The sequence below is a fragment of the Thermobia domestica genome, chromosome 4 (assembly GCF_964235325.1).
Source record: "Thermobia domestica chromosome 4, izTheDome1.hap1.1, whole genome shotgun sequence".
Taxonomy (NCBI): Eukaryota; Metazoa; Arthropoda; class Insecta; order Zygentoma; family Lepismatidae; genus Thermobia; species Thermobia domestica.
In genome coordinates, this window is record NC_137457.1 from 25,382,668 (window position 1) to 25,396,090 (window position 13,423).

A 13,423-nucleotide genomic window follows, 5' to 3' on the forward strand; every position below is an offset into this window, starting at 1 on the left:
AATAAATTTCAAATTTTGTGAAATTTTAGGCTACATATTATTAACAATACTGTGCTTATGGTTAACGAGATAGTGCTGTGTCGATTCTGATACTGCTATCTTCCTAGTATTATACTGAGGAGCTTAATGAAAATATAATCATCAGATTCCCTTCTGTAAGTAAACAGCTTACGGTAAGAGACCAATACTTAAGTTTAAAAATTAATTAGATATTTTCCATTTTTCGGAAAATACGGACAAGTTTTCCTCTCATACATATTATTTTGTTCAATTCAAAACACATATAACGATTAAGATAGTCTCGTATTTGGAGATATCGTTTTCGCTAGATTCTAATAATATTCTAGAATTTATGAAATATAAACGAAATCGTCTGTCAGCTCTGAGAAAATTCTGCCAAAATAAATCACTCCTAACTGTAACTATTACTTCCCTAGAAAAATGGGTTTACCACAATACAGGTTTGATGGTGAAACATTCATGTACAGTGATGATTTCAGAACATTTTCCCCGGGGGTATATTAATACACAGGGGGAAAAGAAAAGTACAAACCATAAATGGCATACAGCAACTCCCGCTATAATTCTTACTTGAAGAAAAGGCATAAATATTTATGGACTCTGGAAAGGCCAACAAAAATTGTGAAATACTATTAAAATATTTTACACTTAGTTTATTAAAACAGAACAAATTTTTAAATTATAGAAAGTTGGATTATCGCTATTCCTATATATTTGAACTGACAATTTAAAGACACACATACACACACACAAATACTGGTAACCTACATTGAGCATAAACGAGAATATGACGTAAGGAAATTTTGATAATATATAAAAAACTTATACATTATTCTGATTATTCGTACAGCTTATAGTTGTGTCATACAAGTAGACAAATTTGTACAATTGCAAACTTGCATATATTATAAATATCAAAACATATTAATAACATTATTCTTAACACTATCCTTGAACTTCAAATTCCAGTATTTCCACTTTCTTTCTAACTGACAATAACGCAATTAGAGGTAATAAATGGCTATCAATATGAAAAAGCTAATATTAACTCATAAACGCATGAAAAATGTATAGTTACACTGAGAGATAAATGTCGAGCTAAACTTTTAACTGATAAAAATACGCACAAATTCTGTAAACGAAAATGATTTATTGTATTTTTTTTTTTTTTTTTAGAAAAAGAACTTTGTTGAGTTTTCCAATCTCAAACTCTATTTCAAATTATTATAAAATGTAACAAAGTGGAACAGTCACATTTTTTGAAAGTTATATCAGTCGAGTGCGCCTAGATATCTTCACAGCATACCTATTGATATCCTCGTGAATAAAATCCTCTGTATAGCCTCAATGTCTCCTTCGATGGATACGTTTAAACATAACTGAAGAGTATCTTGACCGATACGATTTTGCAATTTTGTCATGAATCTTTTCATAGCTCTGAATTGCTTTTCTACAGTAGCAGTAGAAACAGGGATACACAATACACACTCAACCAGAGGTTTAAGAGTCTCGTAACCAATAGCAGCATTTAAAATAAAAGAAGCAACATCACATCCATATTCTTACGTTTGCTAGGTGGAACATATTTAAAAGATCGTACATCCGCAACCAGGTTTGTCAACTTTTCGTAAGAAAAAATGGGACGGAATAAACGGTGTTCTAGCCCTCCGCGGAGACTATACGCACGGAGAGTCGTTGAAAGCAATGTAAAGAATCAGCTGAATAACACGAACCTGAATGAATGCAGCACTTTGTTTCTTTTCTTCATCTTCCCACCCACTGCTCATCACTAGGCATAAGCAACATATGCAACAAATTCAAATCAAACACAACTATAATTAATTTAATATAAACGAGTTTAGAGAGAAAACTATATAGATTTTCTAAAATCACAAATGAGTGCGCGGCCACCCGCTGAAGTGACGTTGGTAGCAGTCGCATTTATGTAGAGGTAGCAAAGGCAATATTTTTAGCGCTGCATGGAATATATTATCATACTAATTGGCTAGAGTATCAAGTCAAAACAATTAGCGAAGTACCATAAATTAAAGACGTGCTACAATTTTTGCATGAGTCAAATTAAAACACAAATTTGTTAAATTTATTCTATACATAAAACTGTGCTTGTAAAATAATAAATTGTTCCATTGCAAGAAGGCCTAGTAAAATAATAATCAACTTTGAAAATCTATAAATCGGGACAATATGCGTCCCGACCATAGATGGCCATTTTCCACTGGGCTCGCTTGGGCTTGCGCTCACCTGTCTCAACTGGGCTCGCGCTCACTTCTCTCATCTGAGCTCGCACTCACTCGTGCTCGCGGTCATCTCTCTGGACTGGGCTCGCACTCACTCGGGCTTGCGATCACTTCTCCCAACTGGGCTCGCGCTCACTTTCGCTCGCACTCACTCGGGCTCGCGCTCATCTCTCGACTGGGCTCGCGCTCACCTGTCTCAACTGGACTCGCGATCACTAGCGCTGGCGATCGCTTCTCCCAACTGAACGCGCTCACACGCGCTCGCACTCACTAATCTTAACTGGGCTCGCACTCACTCGTGCTCGCGCTCATCTCTCTGGACTGGGCTCGCACTCACTCGGGCTTGCGATCACTTCTCCCAACTGGACTCGCGATCACTTCTCCCAACTGGGCTCGCGCTCGCACTCACTCGGGCTCGCGCTCATCTCTCTCGACTGGGCTCGCGCTCACTTCGGTCCACTGGGCTTTCACTCACCCGGGCTCGCGCTCACTTCGGTCCACTGGGCTTGCACTCACCCGGGCTCGCGCTCACTTGTCTCAACTGAGCTCGCACTCACTCGGGCTCATGCTCACTTGTCTCAACTGGCTCGCGCTCACTTGAGCTCACGCTCTCTTCTCTTGAATGCGCTCGCGCTCGGGCTCATTTCTCTCAATTGCGGTCACGCTCATTGGGCTCGCGCTCACGTATTTCATTGGGGCTCGAGGTCAATTGCACTCGGGCTCACTTCTCTGAGGTGGGCTCGCACTGACTTGTTTCATTGAGGCTCGGGCTCAATAATTGAGCTCGAGCCCAGTTGAGCGAGCTTGTACACCTTAATGGGCTGATTAATGGCGTATGCTCCCTCCATTTTCAACCCCTGATGGAGTTGTTACTATTAATCGGAGTTTTCTAACTTTTCCTATTTTTGCGGCAGCTCAAACTATTTCCTAAATTGATTTTTGTTAAAATAATGTGAGTCACTTTTATATCCATTTTCATTGTTCCTGTTTGCAGAATCTATGTGGATAGAGCTATCATTTAGTTACAAAATAATGTTTTTTCTTATCTTATAGAAATACCTGACACGTTAATACTAACAGCTGCTTTACAAAATGAACTAGTCCTACAAGTCATAGGTTGTTTATGCAGCTGAGATTTAAAATACTGTTGATTGATTAATTGATTATCTTTCACCGTCCCCTTTCATCAGCGAGGCTATATGAGACATGGACTTATAGTTTTAACGTGGAATCTGAACCACTGTCGTTCAATACTTTCCCACAGGGAATCGATCACAAAAGTCGCGCGTGTAAGCCACTAGACCAGCGGAAGGGCTTGTAATACTGTTGTCCAATGATTTTTATTAGGAATAAATTATAGGTGATTTTTTTTTCGTTTAGTCAGCGTAACGAAGATGTCCAAATTACAGTATGATGTACTATTGTGTAGTCCACAATCCAGTATACACCTTCTGAACCCCTCTCACCAAGGCATTCAAAGTGAAAGTGTTAGTGCTCTGAAGAATGTTAACCCTCCCCCGTCCCATCCCCATTGTTAAGAAACCAACTATCGAACCCCGAGTCAGTGAAGCGGAAATCGACCTTGGCCGATGATAATTTTGTGCTCAGGAACTGCATGAATTAGTAAGTACAACAAAATTAGTAAATCCCAGATATGTTAAAAGCAGACCTTCACCTTCAAGTTTTACTGTATTGCCAAGCCCCGAGGCTCATTCATTGTCGTGCTCTGTAGATAATAGCTATGTATCTGAGACCATGGTTCAAAACCATACACTAAGAAAAAAGTGTACGTGGCGTATGTAAAATCGTATGTTACATTTGTAAATCCTGTAGTTCTTGGACTGCAAACGTATAGCTGAAAACGCATGTTTTATAATACTTTCTGTAAGTATTCCATGTGTACGTACTTTCCGTATAAAACAATATGCGCAGTCAGGATCTCATATACAAATGGACAAACAAGGGTACGTATAGCCTGTTGCCCTCTATCTAGAATTAGAGGGAGTGAATAGTTTGTATTAACAAACAAGCAATATTTTCTAAAGTTAATTCTGCAGTAGTTTCTTTATTTCTTTACGTTTCCAACTTCCGATGAAAAAATAGGCCTATTAAGTGATATGACACCTCCATGAATACTAGGATGATATAGTCTTAATGCGATTTCTTTACGTTTTTCTCAAACCTGGAGCCCCACAATAGTGTTCCATTCGGGCCTGCATCTTCTAAGTCAATTAGATTACTTTTTTCCCTTACTTTGAAGAAAGAAAACTTTATTTTTTTAACTTTGTGACTTCCCTTAGGAGCAACCTCTACTTTTAATTATGTATTTGAAAGCATATTGCCCTGCTAAAATACATTAAATATGAATATTTCTTAATTTAGGCTAAGTTTAAGAGTATTAAATCTGAAAATATGCGTTGATTATAGCCTGTATTTTGTTAAAACACACCAAAAAAATTAGAAGTTAATGAAAGCTCAATAAAGATGTTTATGAATGAAATTTACGTCATAACATCAGTTTGAGTCGAGAAGTTATGTGTAATACTTTCGAAAATGGTAAGCTTATTGTGGTTCTAGTTTTCAATTCATCTTTACATTTTCTTTAATATATATTAAAAGCCGGTTCTTTAATGGCGTAACATAACGGAAAAATAGTACCTATATAAATGAGGTAATATTCAGGACTGCGTTAAAAGAGGAAATGTTATTGTGTCAATTTACGAAGATATCGTGAAATTTAGAATGTTTTGTGTTTGTTTGGAGCTTAATATTCTTTTTCATCAGTGAGGTTATATGAGATCTCGCTCGTCTGGAAGATGAGAATAGTTACTTACCGCTTATTGACAGTGAATCAATATGAATAAGTCAAGTGCCTGGCAACCCTTAGCTATTTCGTCAGGTATGTGCTAATCTTCACTGTAATAAGATTTGATAAATCCGCAATGAAAATATTGTGTCAAACAACATCAAAATCGAATTGTAACCAAGGGTAAAAATGGATTTGAAAAGGTTGGGGAACGCATGACGTTATGCCGTCCCCTGTGCCTATCTTTGCCCACTATATTTTTTAGGAAGTGGAGGGACGCCATAGATATTTTTGGAAGTGGGGGATGACGTCCCTCGTGTTTTCCCTCACTTTTAACACTGGTTGTAACAAACGACTAGTCATCGTTTCAGGGTAGATTTCGAAAAAAGACTTTAATGAAAGGAGGTGTGTGTGTGTCTTATTTTTTTTGGATGTTGAATTACTATCTTTCTTTTCTTAATAGCCCATTGACTTATATGAGGAAGTATTTTTTTTTAAATAGACGAAAATTTTTTAAATATTTTTTTAATCATTCAATTTTACTAATTTCTTTTTCTGGCCTATTTAAGAGTTCCTTGCTTTAAAAATATTCAATGTAATATTGTTTTAGTTTTTATTTATATATATTAAAATTGCATAACACCGTAGTTAAATTTCGCTTAGAATACATTTAAAGATCACAAGAAGAAGTAGTCAGTAAAATTAACAGGCTAAAATTCTTTTATTTCAAAAAATTAAAACAGTTTTTCCTCATATAAATTAATGGGCTGAATAACTATTATGGTGCAAGTTATCAACATTCTTAAAAGCTACTCTTGTTTATTGGGATTTAAAGAAGCTACAATTAAATAATACATAATTATTTCATTCGACTTTTCTATAAACCCACAGCTTCATTAGCTGCTAGTAAATAAATTTCCTACTTCGCAAATTCAAGTAGTTTCCTTACTCTATGATCTCACAAAAAAAAAAAAAAAGCTTGGGTCATGGAAGTTGTTACTAAAACAACAAAAACAAATACCTGCCTCAAACAAATACCATCCTCTCATAATAACCATAAAAAGTCGGTTCTCTATCGAAAGGTGTTTGAAGTCCTCTGGACAATAAAATGACAGCTCGCACCACAACAGTGTGCTTTTTCTTTTTGTAAAGTTGTTTCATTCTTCCTTTACAATTGTGCACATGGAATGAGTTTCCTATTTTTTTTTTACTTTAAAGCAAATGAGCCCACGTGAGTGTTAAGTGAGCGCGGACTCGCACTCAATTTAACTCACACTCGCTCGGGGTCACGCTCATTTCTCTCAACTGAGCTTGCACTCACTCGAGCTCGCGATCACTTCCCTCATCTGGGCTCGCGCTCACTTGAGCTCGCGATCACTTCTACCAACTGGGCTCGCGCTCATTTCTCTTAATTGGGCTCGCGATCACTTCCCTCACCTGGGATTGCACTCACTTGAGCTCGCGATCACTTCTCCCAACTGTGCTCGCGCTCACTCGGGCTCGCGATTACTTCTCTGAACTGGGCTCGCGCTCATTTCTCTTAACTGGGCTCGCGATCACTTCTGTTAACTGGGCTCGCACTCACTTCTCTCGATTGGGTTCGCGCTCACTAATCTCAAGTGGGCTAGCGCTCACTTATTTCATTGGGGCTCGGGCTCGCGCTTAATTATTTCATTGGAGCTCGGGCTCACCCGGACTCGCGCTCAATTATTGAGCCCGAGCCCGGTTGAGCGTGAGTGCCGAGCTCACGAGCGTCGGGCTCACGAGTTTGGACACCTATTGGCGCGACCGAACACTCGTCAGGACGAGGAACAAATAAGTCAGAAATTAGAAGTCCCTATCAAATCGAGATGGTTTGCAACCCTGTCCACAACAACAGCATCATCATCATTTAATTCCAAATATAGAAGAGGGTCCATTACATTTATTTTCACTGAGCTGTAAAAATGTATCGAAGATTTGAAAATACGCACTTAGTTCAATCAATTTCATGGCCTTATCAGTGGATCTTTCCTGCATTTTGTTAACGACACTTCCCACAAGTTGTTTTGCACTCTTTGAACATTTCACTTTATCCTCGTTAAAACATACACTTCTGATTTCTGATACATCTTCCTCAAGATTCATGACTTTGTTATTCACCTTATTTTCTTCATCCCTTGTAGCGCAAACAGAGGCGATGCTGTTTACATGTTCTACAGTTCCACATACAAGAGCAGGAAGAAACGAAAGTTTTACAGTTTCCTTTTGTAAAAGTTTACTAACTGCACCTAATGTCTCCTCCAGAATCACCAAGCAAACAAGAAAACTGAAATTCATCATTTCTAACAAAATTTCCCCTGCTACAGTAGATAGATCAGTTCCATCCTTATGAATCTACTCACATGCTATTAATATGGATTTGTAGCAGAACACTGCGTGAACCGTACTATAATGACTAAACCAACGCACATCAACAGTTTCGGAAATCATTATCACAGCCTTTTAAAAAAACTTTCTAAATTTCATGTTGAATTCTTTCTCTTTTCAGGGAAGCGTGAAAGAGCATGCAGCGTGCGCCTGATGATGGGATGCTTGTTTTTACAATTTGTAACAGCGAATGACAAAATGTGTGCTCTACAGTGTATATATGGTATTTCTTGTTCCTTTTCCTTCGAAACTCGAGCACGAACACCATTAACACAACAACTGAAGTTAGCTGCCCCATCAAATGAACTAGATATTAAATTTTCATAACAAAGTTTACACTTTTTTAATTAATTATTAATCGTCAAAAATATTGCTTCAGCGTCTGTACCTCTTAGATCAACCATGCACAAAAGATCTCTTTTGAACATTCAAAGAAACTGGGTCAACATAACGCACACACAAAAACAACTCACTTTGATTTTAATATTCGTTGATTCGTCCGCCATTAGAGAATAACGTCTCTTGCGAAAAATGAATTTATCCTGACTGTCCCACACCTCGCCAATGCAACTTAGAAATTTTCAACCTGTATTTCTACTTGAACATGTAGAGCACTCCCTTTGAGATTGAACCTATTTCTCAAGATCACTGTTATTTTTAAATAAAATCCTCTCTATTAAGGGTTCATATTTACTTGTGTGAGGCATTTCCTCCTTGGCCAAAAGGTACACAATCTGAATGAACATACATAAAGCCGGTCGATTCACTTCTTTTTAAATTTTTACTTTGATGAATTATTTGCGAGTGGATAGGAGCTTTAAGTCCTTGAAATATATCATTCTCCATTGAAACGGCTTTTGCATGCTTTTCTACGTTGGAGTTTTCCTAATTTTACAGTTTCCTGTTGCCTTTCGAAAGTTAGTGAAAGGTACGGTAATACATATTCCACCTGTTGTTTGTAGAACTTTTAAGTCATTCCTTAAGTGCTCTTCACAAACTTTACAGAAATCACCACTTCGTGCACGATCAAATTATAGCCGACTATACTTACTTTCCCACTTTCTTTAATATTTGAATTCCCGTTACGTCACACTTACTGAAAGTTTTCTCCGACTCAATATGACCGCTCCTCACCTTATAAAAAACAACTGGAATTGATTCTGCACTGTCAACTTCACTGCGAATATTGCCGATTGTAGAACATGAGTCACATTCAACATGTCTTCGTTTGTTTAAAAAAGATAATAATGTCGGTAGTTTTGACATTTTAGCAAGGTGAAATGCCAACTGTTTCACACGCGTATTGACTCTTCGAAGTATCCACTACAATACCACACATACAGGTACGACTAACCAAACACTTACGCCATCTCCCAATTCAGTAAGAAACTCGAATCTTGCAGTAATATGTGTAGATTTCTGATACATCTTTTCTTCCGTTACAATCAGTAAGACAATGACATGTTGGCAGTTGGCTCGTTTCAAGCTTAGGCTGCAACTGGATAGATCAAAGTCTTATTTTATTTTCAACACACTTACACCTTCTTCTTTGTTTATAAAATATAATGATAGTATGGAATGGATTAAGTGAAATAATTCTTTAGTAATCATTGTTTCCTATTTAATTAAAAATATCTACTAAGCCCAAGTAGACAATAGGTTCCCAAAAAATGATTATAAGGAGAGTTCTGAAGCACCCGGAGGGAATTTTGTAACTACAGGGTGGGGGTCCCCAGGGCCAACCCCTGAAATCGTTATATTTCAAGTAGTAAGGGACCCCGTATGTCCAGCCAAGTCAGCAAAAATTTTAGTGACGTCATAGGTCAAAGGTCAATGCCCTTGGCCCGGGGTTTATGGTCTAGGGGTACTTAGGACCACCCCCTCTAAATTTTGGAAGGGGTACCTTGGTCCACCCCTAAATTTTGGCAGGGGTACCTTGGCGCACCCCTTCAATTTTGGAAATTGCCAAATCTAAAAATTTCGTATGATAGCCTTGAAATTTGGTATGTACCGTTAGTAGTATTGGAGGTCTACCTAGTGATGCGCAGTGGGAATATTCCCGGTGGGAAGGAATTTAAAAATGGGAATATTCCCGGTTTTTCCCCCTGGCCTATAAATTCCCGGGAAGGAATTTATTTCCATTTCTTTATCTTCCAAATTATAAGAATCATATGACTAATTACTTTATTTTAACATATTATGATTTACTTGTAGGTTTTAAAGAATTTGGAGGTTAAAAAATTTAAAATTATTTGACGCTACATATATAGCTAACAGTATGATTTTTAAAGTTCCATTTCCATATGCACTAAAAAGTAAGGTAATTGTTTAGTATTGGGGGGCCAAAACTAGCAAAAAGTAGGATGATTTACGGAAGAAATGAGTTGATAGTGATGTTCAAATTGTCGAGAAAGTATCGAACACATTTTTTTAAGGGTAGTAGGGGATTTATACAAAACGGAAAGGTAAGTGGCTGTGATTTATGTGAGAAAAGAAAGTGAATTGTTGGTAACGAAGATAGAAAACAACGTGCCATGGGGTGCTCTAACCCGCCTTCATTCGCTAACGCTCGCTCTGCAATGCTGTCTGAATTTAATGTTGGTAACGTAATTTAACGTATGAAACCATAAAACAACCGCATCGGAATAGAATATCGCAAACAAGTAGGTGCAAAAGCTGGCCCCCAATGCTAAAGAACAGCCAAAATTAGCAAAGTAATAATTTAAAATGATGAAAAGGAACCATTTTGTAAAGTAATTTAGAATTATGTAGAAACAGAGATGAAGTGCTATTAATAAACCCTGAACCACCATTAGTAGTAGACGTCGCTCTGTCTCCTCTCTCTGACTCCAATTTCTGAAGACGTACTCGAACGTCTTTTACATGTAAAATAACGTATAGTATTTCGAGAAATAGGCAGGATGAAAAGTCCTGTATGGCATTGTTACGTGCTAAAATATAAAGTAAGTATCTGGCAAATTTTGTGAACATAAATATGTATGCGCAAATGTTGATAAATTGGTGAGACATGTATCTTCTAGCATTTATCCAATCTAATTGGTTTATAACATTTATAAATTTAATGTGTTTATAATATCAGTAATAGAGTCAAGTTGAGCAAATCCACTTACATATAAATTTAAACTGTTACTATATAATTTTTTCACACACATTTAATTGATAGAATAAATTGTAAATAAACATACATTTATGCGTAGTCTCTAAATATAATAAAATGTTAATTAAGGAACATAGTATTGTTCAGAATATACATTTTAAAGAATCCTCTGTGGACAACAGTAATAATATGCTGTGATATAAAAACTAATTCAACTTTGAAATCATAATATAGTAATAGAATGCAATTTTTTTGATTGTACATAAATTCCCGGATAAATTCCCATTTTGGGAATCTTCCCGGCAATTTACCCATCACTAGGTCTACCTCGTTCCCTTTCATGGGTAAAAATTTGCCAAAACTTCAAATTTCGGGGTTTTTGATCTAATTTATCCCCTTTCATGAGGTCTTATTACTCTTTATGGTCATATGCGCGTATACGAAGGTTCATTCCCTCTCATAAGACATGAGTATATTCATGCACCCTTTAAATTTTTGGGAGGGGTACCTTGGCCCACTCTGAATTTTGGAGATAGCCAAATTTAAACATTTGGTATCATAGTACTGGACCCTAATATAGATCACTTTAAATTTGGGTGGTCTATCTCGTTCCCTTTTAGGGGTACAAAATTGCCAAAATATAAACGTAAGCAATGAGTAGTACCACGTGTTTGGTTTTGACTTAACTTGTCCCCTTTGAAGAGCTCCTATTACCTTATATGATTATATGGGCGTATACAGGGGTCCATTTCCTATCATAAGACATGGGTATATTGATGTACCCTTCTTAAAATTTGGCAGGGGTACATTGACCCACCCGTTCAATTTTGGAAATTGTCCAATTTAAGCATTTACAGGACCTCAATATGTATCATGATAAATTTCGGTGGTCCTTTCATGCGTACAAAGTTGCCAAATTTTGGGTTCAACCACGTGTTCGGTTATTGACTCAATTTATCCTCTTTGATAAGGTTATAAGGTATGGACGGGTATCCCCTTTCAATTTGGTAGGACCCTTCGGGTGTTAAATGCTAGTACGGTGACGTGATCGATGATTTGGTTTTGATGGGCGAATCTTTGATACGACGACGGTTTCCTGGTCAATGTTCTCTAGGAATTAGGTGAAAATTTTGAACTATATTCATGACCAGGTTACTCGTCTTATTTCGCCGAGAACATTACTTTGAATCTGATCAAGTTGTATGTATTGATGGAATGAACAATAAAAACACATAGATAAGCATAAATTGTATTTTACTCATTTTTGTTTTCTTCTTTTCCTTTCTTGTTACACTAAGGTATTGACAATGTTCATATATTGAGCTGGGTTTTTTCATTAGACCTCTTCTTGATTGTGATGATTTATTTCCTTGTTTCGCAGCATAGAACCGGTTTGCAAAGCTTCCTATTGTGAATTCTGTAAAAAGAACGAGGAAAAAAAGATGATTAGTATAGAAATAGATGATGATAAAATATATACACTCTCAATGATAAGTATGATAAATATTACCTGGAAGGTATATTGTAGTAGTCTACGATCATTAACCGAGTGTACTGTTGTGAACAAGTATTGGATTTCACGCAGAGATTTTCCGTGGGCTTTACAGCACAAATAAAAATAAGCATGATACCCACATACGGATGAACCAAGACTTTGCATTTGGCTATTATTATATTTATAGTACACACAATGAAGAATGTACCATGTTGTGGTACATAAGGAGGAAAGCCATAGCTGTCAAAATATTCTCCAGCACCGCGATTATCAATATAAATTGCAATCCCACAATGATTGCCAGAGGACGAAAAATCCGTGAGGGTAACTCATCGCTTGCAAATACCCCGGTAAAATGATTTCTGAATAATGAAGTACCGTTTAAAGCACTAGCTACTTGTATTCAACATCGTGAATGGAAATGATACATAACGTATACGTACCTTGTAATTTAAAAGTCCAGGATAATATTGGGCTGGTGGTCGATCTCTAGGAGTGAGGAAAACTCCCCATACACAATATAGTTTGCAGGTGCTGGTAATTTCTCTTTGAAATGAACTTCCAATCGGATGGCTCTATGTCGTTGTAAATTCCAATAGTGACAATCTCCAGCAGAAGAATCGGGAGTTAAGTCAAATACAAACAGTGTATATCCATTCTTGTAGTCGGCTCTTGAAATTGTATTTCCAGTATTGGTAAAATGTATGCCAGATCTTGAGAACAATGTGTGGTACGATGAAATGTAGAGATTCTCTTCAAAGCTGGGTTGCAATGGTTTTGAAGGTACAGCTTTTTCATCCACGTACAATGTAAAGAAATTAATGTTTAGATGTTGAAATTCAAATGGATTGCTAGTAATATTTCCACTGGGTGCTTCATTCGATGTAAATCCTACAATACGATTTGGCAATGTTCCCATAAACACGTTAACAATAGTTTTGGATTATATATCCTTCGGGGTGATAAATGATTTCATTTGAAACCTTGTGGGAGAATACTTTGCCGGTGTAGATTGTAAAATTTTAATGTTTGCCAATTTGACACTAGGGGTAATGCTGATTTATTTCACTTGCAACGATGGATCGAGAATATTGATTTTTGCACTGATACCACTTTCACTGGCCATGAGACAAAAGTTTGGATTTGCAGGAATAAGTTTAACACGTAATTCCACTCGATGAATTAAAAATTTATCTTGATTAAAAATGTCACAATGAAGATGTCCAATCATATCGAATTTCATACTTCGTTTTGTCATTTCATAGCGTTGTTGAAATTCTTTGTTCTTACTGGTAGTTGCGTTCATATGACCAGCC

The 13,423-nt window shown here is 37.0% G+C and overlaps 1 protein-coding gene across 2 annotated transcripts in view; it reads right to left on the reverse strand.

The window, feature by feature from the left end:
- LOC145683778 (uncharacterized) overlaps positions 1-13,423 on the reverse strand; it is a 38,627-nt gene that overhangs the window by 4,888 nt on the left and 20,316 nt on the right. Inside the window, exon 2 of one of the 2 annotated variants that reach the window (XM_081755355.1) lies at positions 11,929-12,029. The exons of the other annotated variant lie outside the window; for it this stretch is intronic. Coding sequence (XP_081611481.1) covers positions 11,975-12,029 — 55 coding nt within the window. The 3' untranslated portion in view covers positions 11,929-11,974. Of the gene's footprint in view, positions 1-11,928; positions 12,030-13,423 lie in introns of those variants that run through there. 2 annotated transcript variants of the gene reach the window in all.